At 34.8% G+C, this 13,976-nt stretch overlaps 2 protein-coding genes across 3 annotated transcripts in view; one reads left to right on the forward strand and one right to left on the reverse strand.

Moving 5' to 3' along the window:
- The first annotated feature begins 4,551 nt into the window (after window positions 1–4,551).
- Window positions 4,552–6,466, forward strand: LOC142230673 (uncharacterized). The gene is made up of 4 exons (XM_075301313.1): window positions 4,552–5,037; window positions 5,101–5,132; window positions 5,338–5,746; window positions 6,416–6,466. The coding sequence occupies exons 1-4, from the start codon at window positions 4,552–4,554 to the stop codon at window positions 6,464–6,466; spliced, it is 978 nt and encodes a 325-aa protein (XP_075157428.1).
- A 5,986-nt stretch (window positions 6,467–12,452) lies between these two features.
- LOC142221622 (uncharacterized) overlaps window positions 12,453–13,976 on the reverse strand; it is a 199,725-nt gene continuing 198,201 nt past the window's right edge. Inside the window, exons 6-7 of one of the 2 annotated variants that reach the window (XM_075291375.1) lie at window positions 12,901–13,181; window positions 12,453–12,841 (exon numbers count right to left, since the gene is read on the reverse strand). In XM_075291375.1, the coding sequence (XP_075147490.1) occupies window positions 12,727–12,841; window positions 12,901–13,181 (396 nt within the window). In that variant the 3' untranslated portion in view covers window positions 12,453–12,726. Of the gene's footprint in view, window positions 12,842–12,900; window positions 13,182–13,976 lie in introns of those variants that run through there. The other variant, XM_075291377.1, reaches the window with a different exon arrangement.

The raw sequence follows: 13,976 nt of genomic DNA on the forward strand, positions 1-13,976 counted from the left end.
ACCTAACCTTGGGCTTTTCCAGATTACAATTCGCCACTAAAGGGGATTGTGCCGCCTTGCAATCGGACATACCGTATCTCTCTAGCAATGACTTTGCGTATTCACGTTGACCTAAAAATATCATTCTGTTTGGTAGGTCTTGCTGGAACTCAATACCCAAGCATCTACTTACAGGTCCTAGGTCTTTCATTTCAAAAGTTGTTGATAAAGACTTCTTCACATTTTTGATCCAAGACTTATTATTTGAAGCGATTAACAAGTCATCGACGTAAACTATTATTAATAGAAAATCTTCGCCTTTTCTCTTTGAAAATAAACAGGGATTATGTTTCGATGGATTCAAATCGAGCTTCTTTAATTTTTCTGTCAGCTTTTCATACCATTTTAAGCCTGACTGGCGTAGACCATACAAAGCTTTAACAATTTTACAAACAGAGTACTTCCAAGTATTTATGGCGTCTAGCAATTAGCAATTATCTTCACCCGTTGTGATTTCGATTCACTTGATCCTATGATTCCACCTTTCATTACTTTTTGAAGAACTGTTGTTAATTCTTCAGGAATCTCCATAAATACGCCTTCAGAAATTTCACCGTTCAGATAGGCAGTGATAACGTCCATCTAATGGATTTCAAGACTCATCTTCGCTGATAACTCTGCGACTAAGCGTATCGATGTCTGACGTACCACTGGTGAGTATGTTTCGAAGAAATCCTCCCCTGGACGTTGGGAGCATCCCTTGGCAACCAATCTGGCTTTATTTTTGTTGTTGGTTTTTGTACTAAATACAAAACGATTTCCTATGATTTTGCGATCATTTGGCCTTTCGACTATCTCCCAGGTATTATTCAACAGTTGAGCCACATATTCATCCTCCACGGCCTGGAGCCACAAATTTGCATCTTCTCCATTTAGTCGCTCCTTGATTGTTGTTGGAGTGGTATCCATATTTGCCAAATTGCAGTCCTCGAAGCCTTCAAAATCAGAATCAAAGTCACCCTCGCTCAAATTGTCCGCTAAATTCATTTCGTTTTGGCTATTTTCCAGTGATACTTCCATCTCATTTGCATCATCGGCGTCCTCGAAAATATCGAATAGTTTCGAAAATTCTTACATCACGGCTTATTATGATGTGTCTCTTCTTTGGTGACCATAGCCTGTATGCTTTCGCCTCATTTGAATAGCCAACTAGCACACATAATTCAGATTTAGAATTAAATTTTCCTTTCGAATTGTCTATGTTTCACGGAAGGTTTCCTTCCATTCCATAAAGTGTAGGGTATTTCCCCATCTAAAGATTTCGTCGGACACCGGTTGCGAATATAAGAGGCGGTGTTAATTGCCTCGGCCCATGATGGCGGTGCGCCTGCGTGCCTCATCAGGCATCTCGCCATTTCAAGAAGCGTTCTATTTTTGCGTTCAGAAACCCCATTCTGTTGTGGGGTATAAGGGGCACTCAGCCTTCTTCGAATTCCACACATCTGCAAATACTCATCAAACTCATTATTACAATTCTCACGTCCGTTGTCGGATTGTAATGCTTTTATCTTTTTGCCTGTAAATGTTTCAGCTGCATTCTTAAATTTCTTAAAAACTTCCAACACGTCCGACTTCTGTTTGAGTACAAATACTTCGCAATATAGTGAGTAAACATCCTTGAAAGTCACAAAGTATTTTGCCGAAGAATGAGATGCCACCCTCATTGGCCCACAAACATCGCTGTGCACGATTTCCAACAAATCGTTTGCTCGTTCTGACTTCGCTTTGGGAAATGGTTTTCTTGGCTGCTTCTCCGTTATGCAAATTTCACAAGGTGCCAGTTTTTCCGACGAACCAAAATCTATACCTTGCACCTAATTTTCCTTCACCATCAACTGCATATCTCTTTCATTAAGATGACCTATTTTTAGGCGCCATTCATCTTTTTTGCCAATTTTAGCTTCACCACAAGCGGCAGCACCAACAACTTCTTGGTCTTGTAAATAATAGAAACCACCAAAACGATTAGCCGTGTAAAACAATACGTTGTAGCCCTTGTCCATTATTTTTCCGATAGATAGTAAATTCGCTCTCAATTCTGGCACATAATAAACATCTTGTACATTTATACGCTCTTATTTGCCTCTTTGTCGCTCACACACACTTTGACATTTCCTATTCCCACTATGTCTGTTGTGTCTTTACTCGCTAAATTCAACGTTTTTTGTATTCTTTTGAAATCCGTGAATTTCTCCTTTTCCGAGCTCATGTGAGCTGTAGTACCACTATCAAGACACCAACGGCCACATACATCTGTGATTTTCATCGCATTCTCTACTGTATTGTGCATTGCTTTTTCTGTGCCTTCACTTGTTTGTTTTGACTTGCACTCTTTGGCAAAGTGCCCAGGCTTACCGCACTTAAAACAACTTCCATGCTTCTTCTTGTCTTTATTGGCATTCCTCTTTGAATCTTCGTTTTTCTCACTGCGCTGCACATATTTTGAATTTTTAACGTATAAAGCGTTATGTTCACCTCTGTCTTCTTTTGCCTTCCTTGCTTGGTCTTCTTCTAGGATTTTCACCCTTAGCACTGATGGGCTCGGTGACTCGTCTCTTGTTTCTAAGGCACATCTGAACGTCTCATAAGATTCCGGCAAGCTATATAGCAATAAAATAGTTAAAAGGTCGTCGCCAATTGTGACATTAATTTCTTTTAATTTCGATACAGCATCAAAGAAATCATTCAAATGTTCTCTAACATTTTCGACGTCTTTCATTCTGGCAAATGCCACTCTCTTCAGAAGCGTTGCCTTCCGCGCTGGCCCTTTCGATTGGAAAGTTGACTCCAAGTTTGTCCATATTTCTGCTGACGTCCTACACTCTGTAATCAGCCCCAACTCCGATGGCGTTACAGACAGCGCATGCCTTTTGGTCCATCTCATTCCATTTTGAACGTTCATCCGTCTGTGTCTCAGGAGGGATCGGCTTTGTTCCACTGACGTAGCCCCATAGGTAATTCTTTATAAGAATCGCCTTCATTTGCAGCTTCCATGTGTCGTAATTTTCAGCACTCAATGGCTGTATACACACTGTAACTACACTCATTTCTGGAAATTTTATTTATCCACGCCCGAGAAAAACTTTCGAATTAAATATAATTCCGATTAATTTAGAAACGTATTTAATAAAAACGCGATGGGCATTCTGGGCCCATAACCTGTTGGATATTCTAATGCCCTTTAATCAAAATAAAAAGTCTTTATTTAAAATTAGTTGAATGGTTTTATTTAATGGATTCCAAAAATTGTGCAAAAAGACTGATGTAATTGATCATATAAAGAGTAACGGATAAACCAGTACAAAAAGGAGAACAAAAGGATAAACGTCAAAATAAAAGATAAATATCACAACAGGGTTGTCGTATTCGAAATAATTCGCATATTCCATTATGCCAAATGTTGTCAGCATTTTCATGAAATTTATAAGCAAATAGAGGTGTGCACGTGAGTAATAGTTTACTCACGTTCACGCACACTCACGACTGAAAAATCATACTCACGCACACTCACGCACGATATTTTTTGGTTTGACTCACGCACACTCACGAAAAGAAAATTTGTACTCACGCACGAAAACGTCGTGACTCACGAAAAATACCGTGACTCACGAATAATTTTATGATTAATTTACCTTACCGAGGTGTCTGAAAACATGATCATTATTAAAATCGAGAGTGTTATTAAACTCTTAACATCCCAGGTGTCACTAAAATTGTAATTGAATTTAACTCTTAAGCGTTTTATGTTGGTGAGCAGGAATATTTTCGTGAGTGTAATTCGTTACTCACGCACACTCACGAAGATATTATTTTCGTGACTCACGCTCACGCACGACATTTTGGTTTGTTAATCACGCACACTCACGCTGTTGTCATGAGCGTGACTCACGACTCACGCACGAATCACGAAAATGTTCGTGAGTCACGACAATTTTTTTGTTTTCTATTCTCTTCTTGAAGAGTATGTAGTTTTTTCATATGTCGCGTTTTGTTGTTGTCGATATACCTCTTGTATAAAGCTTGCTCACTTGTTATGAGTAGTTGTTGATCATTGAATTCTAATATTTTCTCTAGCTGTCTCTTTGTTTTTTCTAAATTCTCTTTTTCTTTATGTGTTTGTTTATGTTGTTGTTGGATAAGGAGTTTTAATACTTTGAAATGAAATTTGTGAATGTATCGGTTAAGCGACGCTTCAATATTTGGCGGTATATTGGTTCGCTGTGAGAAATTTTTGGGATATTTTTTGTTGCATTTACTATGAAACTGGGTATGATACCAGATTGTCTGCATTTGATGAGAAAAGTTGTTGTTGATTTTAAGTTTGCTAGTGTTTTGTTGTGTTTTGAATACATTTTGATGGTATTTTTGGTACTTTTGTTGTACTTATGTTTGATTGTTGAGTATATCATTCTGAAGAAGATATGTTGCGGTGTGCCTACGGTATAACTATGTCCCTCGTTTTTGTTGAAAAAACTACATACTCTTCAAGAAGAGAATAGAAAACAAATCAACATGAGTTACAACAGCCATTGGTTCATCAACACAACACAATTACATATACCACAACACATTCAATGGATCCTCTCATTGGGTCCCAAATATGCGTTCCCCACAACAAAACACACATTCCCATTACATAGGTGCATTGCAGAGGGCGAAGAGTGCATCCAGGCAATCGAGAGCAGAGAACAACAAGAGAGAGTGAGAGCACAATTTACATCACTCATAGACAACCACCTACACAAACTAGAACATACACATAGAGATAGAATGATACTTGACACGGTGGCTCAAAGCAGAAAGTTTTTAAAGGAGAATGACGAAATATTGATACTTTGTGCAGATAAAGGTGGAAAAACAGTAGCGATGACAAAAGCGGACTACAAAACAAAAATGGGAAATATCTTAATGGATTTTTGTACCTACAGACAACTCAAGAAGGATCCGACTACGAGCCTCCAAAATAAAAATAACAGCTTAGTGGAAAAACTGTTTAAGGTTAATGCAATTACTTTTAATGAAAAGAAAAAAATGGACAAATAAAACATCTTTGCCACCTAGGATATATGGACTCCCAAAGATTCACAAGGAAGGTACGCCTCTAAGACCAATCTGCTCTTCAATCAATTCTCCAGGATATGACTTTTCCCGATATTTAGTCGACATTTTAAAACATTTGACGAAGGAATCAAAGTATAATATAAGAGACGCGGTGGATTTTAAATCTAGATTGACCAATGTTAAATTAGAATCTGACGAAACATTAATATCTTTTGACGTAATTTCCTTATTTCCAAGTGTACCAGTTGAACTAGCCATTAAGACAATTGAGAAAAAGTGGAATATTTTGGAGCAGTACACTAATATACCCCGAGGACTATTCATTGAAATATTAAAATTTTGCATTAAGGACACAAGGTATTTTAAATATGAGGAAAAGTTTTACAGTCAACAAAAAGGATTGCCCATGGGATCTCCAGCTTCACCAGTAATTGCTGATATAGTAATGGAAGATTTATTGGATGACTCGATTGGAAAAATGCCAAATAAGCCCAAAATATTGACGAAATATGTGGACGACTTGTTTGGAATCATAAAGAAAACAGAAACGATCAACACTATCAACCTTCTAAATTCATACAATAAGCTAATTCAATTTACGATGGAAGAGGAAAATGACAACAAACTGGCATACTTGGACACGATAGTAATAAGGAAAGAAAATAGGATTCTTCTTGATTGGTACCAAAAAGACAGCTTTTGGACGATTGGTCAATTTTCATTCCAAACATCCAAAATCAATGATAATAAACACCGCGAACAATTTCATAAATAGAGTTTTGACAATAAGTGATAAGATATGTCATCATCAAAATAAGTAAAAGATACGAGACATTTTATTAATGAATGACTTCCCAAAGAAGACTATAAAAGATTTATTACAACGTGCACAGAAGCCAAAAAAGGACAATATCAATAAGGAGCCAAAAATATACAAATCTGTCACTTTTATACCTGGTTTCTCCGAAAGATTCAAAAACTCTGAAATTTATGATAAGGACAAGATTCAACTCTTTCAGAACGCACAATACAATGGACCAATTCTATGGGAAAACAAAATCAAAAGTTAAAAAGGAGGACAAATCAAATTTAGTATACTGTGGTGTACTAATCAAATGAGAAACGACGATGCGTTCTTGTTTACTTCAAAATGCAGAGTGATTTTTATTTACTCAATACAAAGCTTAGAACTAGATATGTTAAAGCATTTATATATGTACATGTGTGTATGTGTATGTTAACGAAAAGATGCAAGCATATAAATAGATGAGAATGAGAGTAAGAGTGAGAGTTATTTTTACATTGTTGCAAATAGATACAAAAGAAGATAATGAGTGAAACACAGTTAGATGATACCAATGTATAATAGATTGAACCGTAACACTATATGCTCCTCCTAAAGTTGTTTGTAACATTTTAACAAAATGAATACAAAAATATCTATATTTTTATAACAACTGAGTGTAAATAATAGTAACAAAATTGTTAATAAAATTCCAAATTTTCTAATTAAAGTTTAAGTTGCTGTTACTATCAGAATTCGGTTTCTTTACTACTCTTCCTCCCTCTCGTGGTCTGAGTTCTCTTCTAGTGTGTGATTCCGTATTTTCTACTTGTTGTTCTACACCAGAAGAACAGTTGCTTGCTGTGGGGGGTGCTGAAGAAAAATCAGTTTCGATGAGTTGTTGTTGTTTTTGTTGTCCTCTAATTTAATCTAGATGACGTTTAATAATATAGTTGTTGTGTGATAAAATGCACGAATACGATTGAGGTCCAAGTTGTTGTTTTATAGTTGCTTGAGTCCAACTGGATTTATTAGGATTACGATAATCACGTACCATAACCTTCTGACCTTCACTAAACTGGATATTTCGATGACCTTTATGGTATCTTATATTTTGCATTTGTGCATTAATCATTTTTTCTTTAGTGGTTGGTGGTTTGAGAAGACTAAATCTGTTTTTTAGTTTTCTCCCAAAGAAAATCTTTGCTGGACATTCACCCGTGCTACAATGTGTCATGTTACGATAATCCATCAAGAAACGACATAAAATTTGATCAATATTTGCATCCTTATTTTGATCCAAATTTGCATACATTGATTTTTTGAATGTTTTAACAAAGTTTTCTGCTTGTCCATTGGTTGATGGATGTCCAGGCGCAGTTAATATATGTTTAATTCCATTCAAAGATAAAAATTGTTGAAAATCGTGCGAAGTGAATTGCGAGCCGTTGTCGCTGATCAGCGGATCCCCAAGACCATAACGTGAAAACAGTTCTCGTAACTTCGAAACAGTAAACGATGTTGTCATATCTTTAGTTTTGAAGACTTCAACAAATTTTGAAAAAGAGTCAATAATGATTAAAAAGTAGAAATTTTTGATTGGCCCAGCAAAATCAATGTGAATCCGACTCCAAACCGAATCATTTGGTATCCACGGCAGTAATGAACTCTTTTCAGGACTAGGCTGGAGTTTTTGACAGGGTAGACAATTTTTAATTAAATTCTCAATATCTTTATCGATACCTGGCCACCAAATATATGACCTGGCAAATGCTTTAGTTTTGACTATTCCCAAATGAGTACGATGAAGTTCATTTAGAACATTGTTTCTAAGTTTCTCGGGAATTATTGTCCGATAACCCCATAAAACACAACCATACTCAACAGTTAATTGAGTGTATTTTTCTCTATATGTTGTGAAGTTATCACCTCTCAAATTTTCCATCAGATATACATTCTGAAACTCTGGACAAAATTGGATCACGCCTTGTTTCACGAGAAATATCTTTAAATTTAAATTCACGTTCATTTTGTTCAATAAAATTTATGTAAGAATTCTCAATGTAATTACAATGAATCTCTGCTTGGGGCATTCTCGAAATGCTATCAGCTTCATTTTGGATTCCTTTCACATATTCTATGGAATAATTAAATCCAGAAAGGATTAACGCCCAACGTTGCATTCTTGCTGATGCCATGAGAGGTAAACCTTTGTTGCCACCAAAAATAGCCAATAAAGGACGATGGTCCGTTTTTAATGTAAAATGATTTCCAAGTAAATATTGCCGTAGTTTTGTAACACAAAACACAATAGATAAGGCTTCCTTCTCAAGTGTACTGTAATTTTTCTCGCTTTTCGTTAAAGCACGTGAAACAAAAGCAATTGGTTTTGTTGAATCAGAAAACTGGTGTGATAGAATTCCAGCTATTGCATTATTCGAAGCATCAGTAGTTAGAATGATTGGCAAGACAGGATTAAAATGAACCAAAACTTGATCTGAAGTAACTGACTTCTTGATATCTTCAAATGACTTTTGACATTCGTCCGACCAATCATACGGTACATCTTTGCTCAATAAGTTATAAAGTGGAGACATAATTTTTGAAAAATCATTTATAAATTTTGAATAATAATTCGCCATGCCAACAAAAGCTCGTACCTCAGAAATATTTCTGGGAATGGGACACGAAATTATTGATGAAATCCGATCATTATTTTTACGCAATCCATGTTTATCAATATTAAATCCCAAATAGGAAATTTCGGATCGGAAAAAAACTGATTTTTTAATATTTAATTTCAAACCTGAAGTTTGTAATTTTCGAAGAACTCGCTTCAAAGTTCTGACATGTTCTTGCATGTTCCTTCCAGTAACAGTAATGTCATCTTGGTAAACAACCACATTCGGAATATCACGAAGTAAATTTTCCATTGTTTTTTGAAATATGGCCGCAGCCGTTTTAACTCCAAATGGCAACCTCTTTACTTTCAAAGTACCAATATGTGTACTCCACGCACATAAAAATTGAGAATCATCATCCAAAACAAGTTGATTATAAGCGTTAGATAAATCAAGTTTAGTGAAAATTTCACCACCCTGCAATGATGCGAAAATCTCATCAATTCTGGGTAAAGGATATTTGAAATCCAATAAAAATTTGTTTAAAGTGACTTTGTAATCACCACATATTCTCAAATCTCCGTTTGGCTTTAGAATTGGAACTAATGGAGTTCCCCAATCGGAATTATCAACAGGTTCCAGAACACCAGCATTAATCAAATCTCTCAATTTCTCTTCAACTTTGCCTTTCCATGCCAACGGTAAAGGTCTTGGTTTACAAAAAACAGGAACTGCGTCCTCAGCAATTTTTAAAGAAATTTTGTTGACGTTATACTCGCCCAACTTATCTTGAAAAACTTCAGCAAATTCATTTTTAATTTGTTCAACGATCGCCGTATAAGAATTCTTTGAATCAATACTTTTTACTTGCAGCAATTCAAAATTAAATGATCGCAAAAACGAACGTCCAAGCAAGGGTGGATTTTTCGAATCTACAACAACAACAACTTTTTTCGTTTTACCTTGAAATGTCACCGACGCATCATACTCTCCTACCAGCTTCAATTTGTCACCACTGTTGTCTACATATGGCACCTTACATTGACGAAGTGTTTTCTTAATTTTGTTCTCCTTATAAAAAGAAACGGGCATTAATGTACAAGGAGCCCCAGTATCGCACACAGCACAAAGCTCAACACCATCAATAACAATCTGAAGAGAATACACATCACTAGAATTGCGCTCAGCCACACTGAAAATTGAATAATTAAATAAATCATCATTAGCATCATCATCATTAGAATTATCAAAATTATTATTAACAAAATTGACACTTCTCTTTTTGTTATGACACACAGAAGCCAGATGACCAATTCTCCCACAAGCATGACATTTACTATCCTTGTATCTACAAGATTGGGAGTTATGATTTTTCCAGCCACAATGCAAACAAGCAGACTTTTTCTCCACATCACCTCTGTTGTTATGACCATTGCCTCTGTTGCTGTTAAAATTACTGCTTCTGTTATTATTGTTACCACTGCCTCTGTTGTTGCTGCCACCACTACCTCTGCTACCACTGCTGCCATATCCTCTGCTACTACCGCCATTGCCGTTATTTTTGAAGTTTAGTTTTTGCTTTTGAACAAGGTTCACTGAACTTTGTTCCCTCTCTGCCTCCTTTGTCAAGTTCTTCATCTCTAAAATCATTGCCTTCCTCAACGCCACTTGCACCGTTAGACTTTCGTCCTCTTCACACAGTCGTTCGAAAGTGAAATTTGGCAAACCCATCACAAATTGATTTAGAGCGAAGGCTTCCAAGTTTGCACCAAATTTGCAATTAAGAGCTAATGTCTTAACACGGGCATACCACTCAGCCACGGTCTCACTGTCGTGTTTTGTTGATACATGGAACTTTTTCCTTTCACTGAACACAATAGTTGGTGGTGTGTAGTGGGTATCCAATACAATGCACAATTCATCATACCGCTTGGTTACAGGAGCATCCGGACTACACAAACTGTGTAACATTTTATAAGCCACGGCACCAATTGATTTTAATAAAATCGACTTCTTCACATTGTCATCCGTGCAACTTATTTCACCAAAATGTATGTCCAAACGTTCTTTCCATACATTCCATGACTCCACATTAGGATTAAATTCCGTCACATTCGATGTTTGAAACACAGCAATTTGACTAGCGGCAAAACTTTGATTTGCTTCATCCATCTTGGCAGGCATTTCTTTTTTTTACTGTTTGTTTTGTTTTATTTGTTAAATTATTTAATTTATTAACTTATTAAGTTTCACTCTTTTATTCTCGTCGCCATTAATTGTGGTGTACTAATCAAATGAGAAACGACGATGCGTTCTTGTTTACTTCAAAATGCAGAGTGATTTTTATTTACACAATACAAAGCTTAGAACTAGATATGTTAAAGCATTTATATATGTACATGTGTGTATGTGTATGTTAACGAAAAGATGCAAGCATATAAATAGATGAGAATGAGAGTAAGAGTGAGAGTTATTTTTACATTGTTGCAAATAGATACAAAAGAAGATAATGAGTGAAACACTGTTAGATGATACCAATGTATAATAGATTGAACCGTAACACTATATATACCACATAAAATGTAATGGAGACGGGTCCGACATATGCCAAAAGGTATATGTTGGTACTACAGGAACTAAATTAAAGACGAGAATTTCATCCCACAAATCTGACCACAAGGCTAGAGATAAGCCATTGGATCAAAAGACGGCACTCGCAACCCACTGTACACAAACTGGACACAGCCCGAATTTTGACGATGTAGATGTATTAGTGCAAGAGAGTAATCCGTTCCGACGATATACCTTAGAGATGCTTTATATCACCGACGTTCCCAGCGAGAAGAGATTAAACTTTAAAACAGACACAGATAAATGTTCTCAAATGTATAGATACATCATAAAAAAAACACGGACGCAGACATATTTAGTTGGCAATCAAATTTTCTAAAAAACAGACGTAATCACTCTCTACAATTTTTTGATTATTTCCTAAAAATACTTTAATGTAAATATAAATTGTTTGTGTTACTCGTACATTGTGTACTAATATTTGTTATTTATGTAGATCCCGGTCGAAGACTAACGATGTTAGTCGAAATATTGGAGAATAAAGTTAACAAGTAATCAAAAATCGTAAAAAGGATTTTTTATTAAAAGGACCTCAAGCCAAAATAATAATAAAATAAATTATTCTTAATTTCAAGATCTAGGATATTAGTTGTTTTTGTAATATTTTTTTATCGGTTTCGTATGTTTATATAAATTTTCATGTCGATTCCGATTGTAATAAAAAGTGCATCATTTACGAAATCGTTTAAAAAACATAAACGACTTTGCAATTTTTGTATTAGAATCCCCGACAGCATTATAAATTTGTACCCTCTTTAGAATAACACAATAATTTTGGCGTAAGGCAAATTGGGGAAGAAGTTGTACATCCCTAGGGTTACACTTTTTCACTGAAACGAAATCGCCTCTAGTTATTATATTATTTTAAATTTTTAAATTAGTTTTGGAATCTGAATGTAAAACAATTGTCAATTGTAAATGATTTCGATATGTGAGAAGTATGTAATTATTTAGTACACGTTCTATGGATACAGCTCCTATCCTATAAAGCCGTTAGAAAACTAAATTAAAAATTGTTATTAAATTATTTACATTCTTTTTCTTCCGTTTTATTATTTTTGCTTGTTTTCTTTTGATATAACTTATTTCTGATTTCACAGTACTTCAAGATGGATTTGTTTTTTTGTTTCTCTTTTGTGGCACCTGTCATTTTTAAAAAGGTTTGAGACCAAACGCATTTTTTTGCATATATTTTATAATTTATTACTTTGCATTTAAATAAAATTCATTGCGAATATCGTATTTTTTCTTTGTTTTAAGAGTTAGAGATAGATGTAACAAATACTACATTTCAAGTAATTATTATTTGAGATGAATTACAATAAAATTTTGTTTTATTTTTTCTATTTTCGCTTCTTTAACATAAGTTGCATATTATTTGGTAAAATAACTAAATAAAAAGTATAAACTAAAACATATACTTGCAAAGAGAAAAGGATATTAACAAAATTGAAGACAAAATTCGATAGAAAAGTGATGTACATAAAACGGTCCTGTTAAGAATTTTGCATAACTGGCAAAATAGAGTGAAACTACGTCTATATAGTAAACAAAATTAAGAGATTGAAAATTGGTGGTGTCAGAAGATATTTAATTACGACGGTTTCTTCGACGGCCAGAACCCGCATATGCAGTATTATTTTGGTGTTGCTGGGGATGTTGGCCACTATACAAATTATCGAGGAACTCGTGTAAAGATGCTTCACTGCAAAAATCAATTATTATGTTTAATATTTTAGGAATTTTTGTAAAAGGAAATCTTACGTAGTTGGTATATTGTCACGTTTAAATTTACCACTTGCTGTACCTCCGCCGGGATAATGAGATCCTGTAGATTGTTGGTTTTGGTGATGTTGTTGTTTTTGATGCTGCTGTTGAGCTCCACGAACAATGCGATATTGTACCATATGCGAATTTGGTTCTAAATGAGCTAGTGCTCCCTTTTGACAGTTTGCCCATTCGGTTATATCATAAACCTTACCCTCCATTAATGCTAAATATTTCCATCGTAAGCCAAGCATTCTAGTTTCAGCCCATATATCACCCTAAATAGAATTTAAAAACGATATTCATTAATATAATAAGTGTGCTAGACTGAACATTCCACTAAGATCCGGTAACACACTGTAGGGTATTTATTTTATGTTTGTTTAAAAAATATATAACTAAAACAGATTGAAAGTGCAATCATAATATGAATCGGTCGATACTTTTATTTAGAATTACTTTTCTTCTCTATTGCGTAGGAAATTTTTATATTTAGAAGACATTATTTATTAATTTTTCTTTATTCCTTGTGTGGCACTGTTCTTGAAAATAATTGACTAAACCCTCAGTAGTGGTTCATCAATTAACCAGTCAATATCACTTCCCTGCAACATAGGATTCTAACCTATAGTGCACAAAAAAAATAAATATTAACAACTTTATTTGTATATCAAATCTAGTGATGCTCAACAAATTTGTCTATTGAATATGAGGTATTTGTTGTTCAAAAGTGTTTGTAGATGCTTGACAGAGAAAACAGTAAAACATTTTGAGTTCTTAACAACTTGTTTTGTTGAGAAAATAGTTGGCAGCTATAGATATGAAACTAAAAACAATATAACAAGACTGGTGACCAAAGACAATATACTTTAGAAGATGGGAAATTGGCTTGCGTCATACCAAATGTTGCATTGACAGCGCTAGGTCCATACATGTTTGTAATTTCTTTTATTTGGATTTTTTTAAATCAAAAACTTAATTTTTTAAAGCAATGTTAAATATTGAGCAATAAATTAAAAATTATATTTTCCGGTTTGTTCCAAGATATTTCCAACTCTTAATTTCTTTTTATT

The sequence above is a fragment of the Haematobia irritans genome, chromosome 1 (genome assembly GCF_050003625.1).
Source record: "Haematobia irritans isolate KBUSLIRL chromosome 1, ASM5000362v1, whole genome shotgun sequence".
Lineage (NCBI taxonomy): Eukaryota > Metazoa > Arthropoda > Insecta > Diptera > Muscidae > Haematobia > Haematobia irritans.

Coding starts and splice junctions, on each gene's coding strand:
- LOC142230673 (XM_075301313.1), top strand. CDS start 4,552: ATGAGTTACAACAGCCATTGGTTCATCAACACAACACAATTACATATA. Junction 5,038..5,100: donor TAGTGGAAAAACTGTTTAAG/GTTAATGCAATT, acceptor TTTGCCACCTAG/GATATATGGACTCCCAAAGA. Junction 5,133..5,337: donor CCCAAAGATTCACAAGGAAG/GTACGCCTCTAA, acceptor CTTATTTCCAAG/TGTACCAGTTGAACTAGCCA.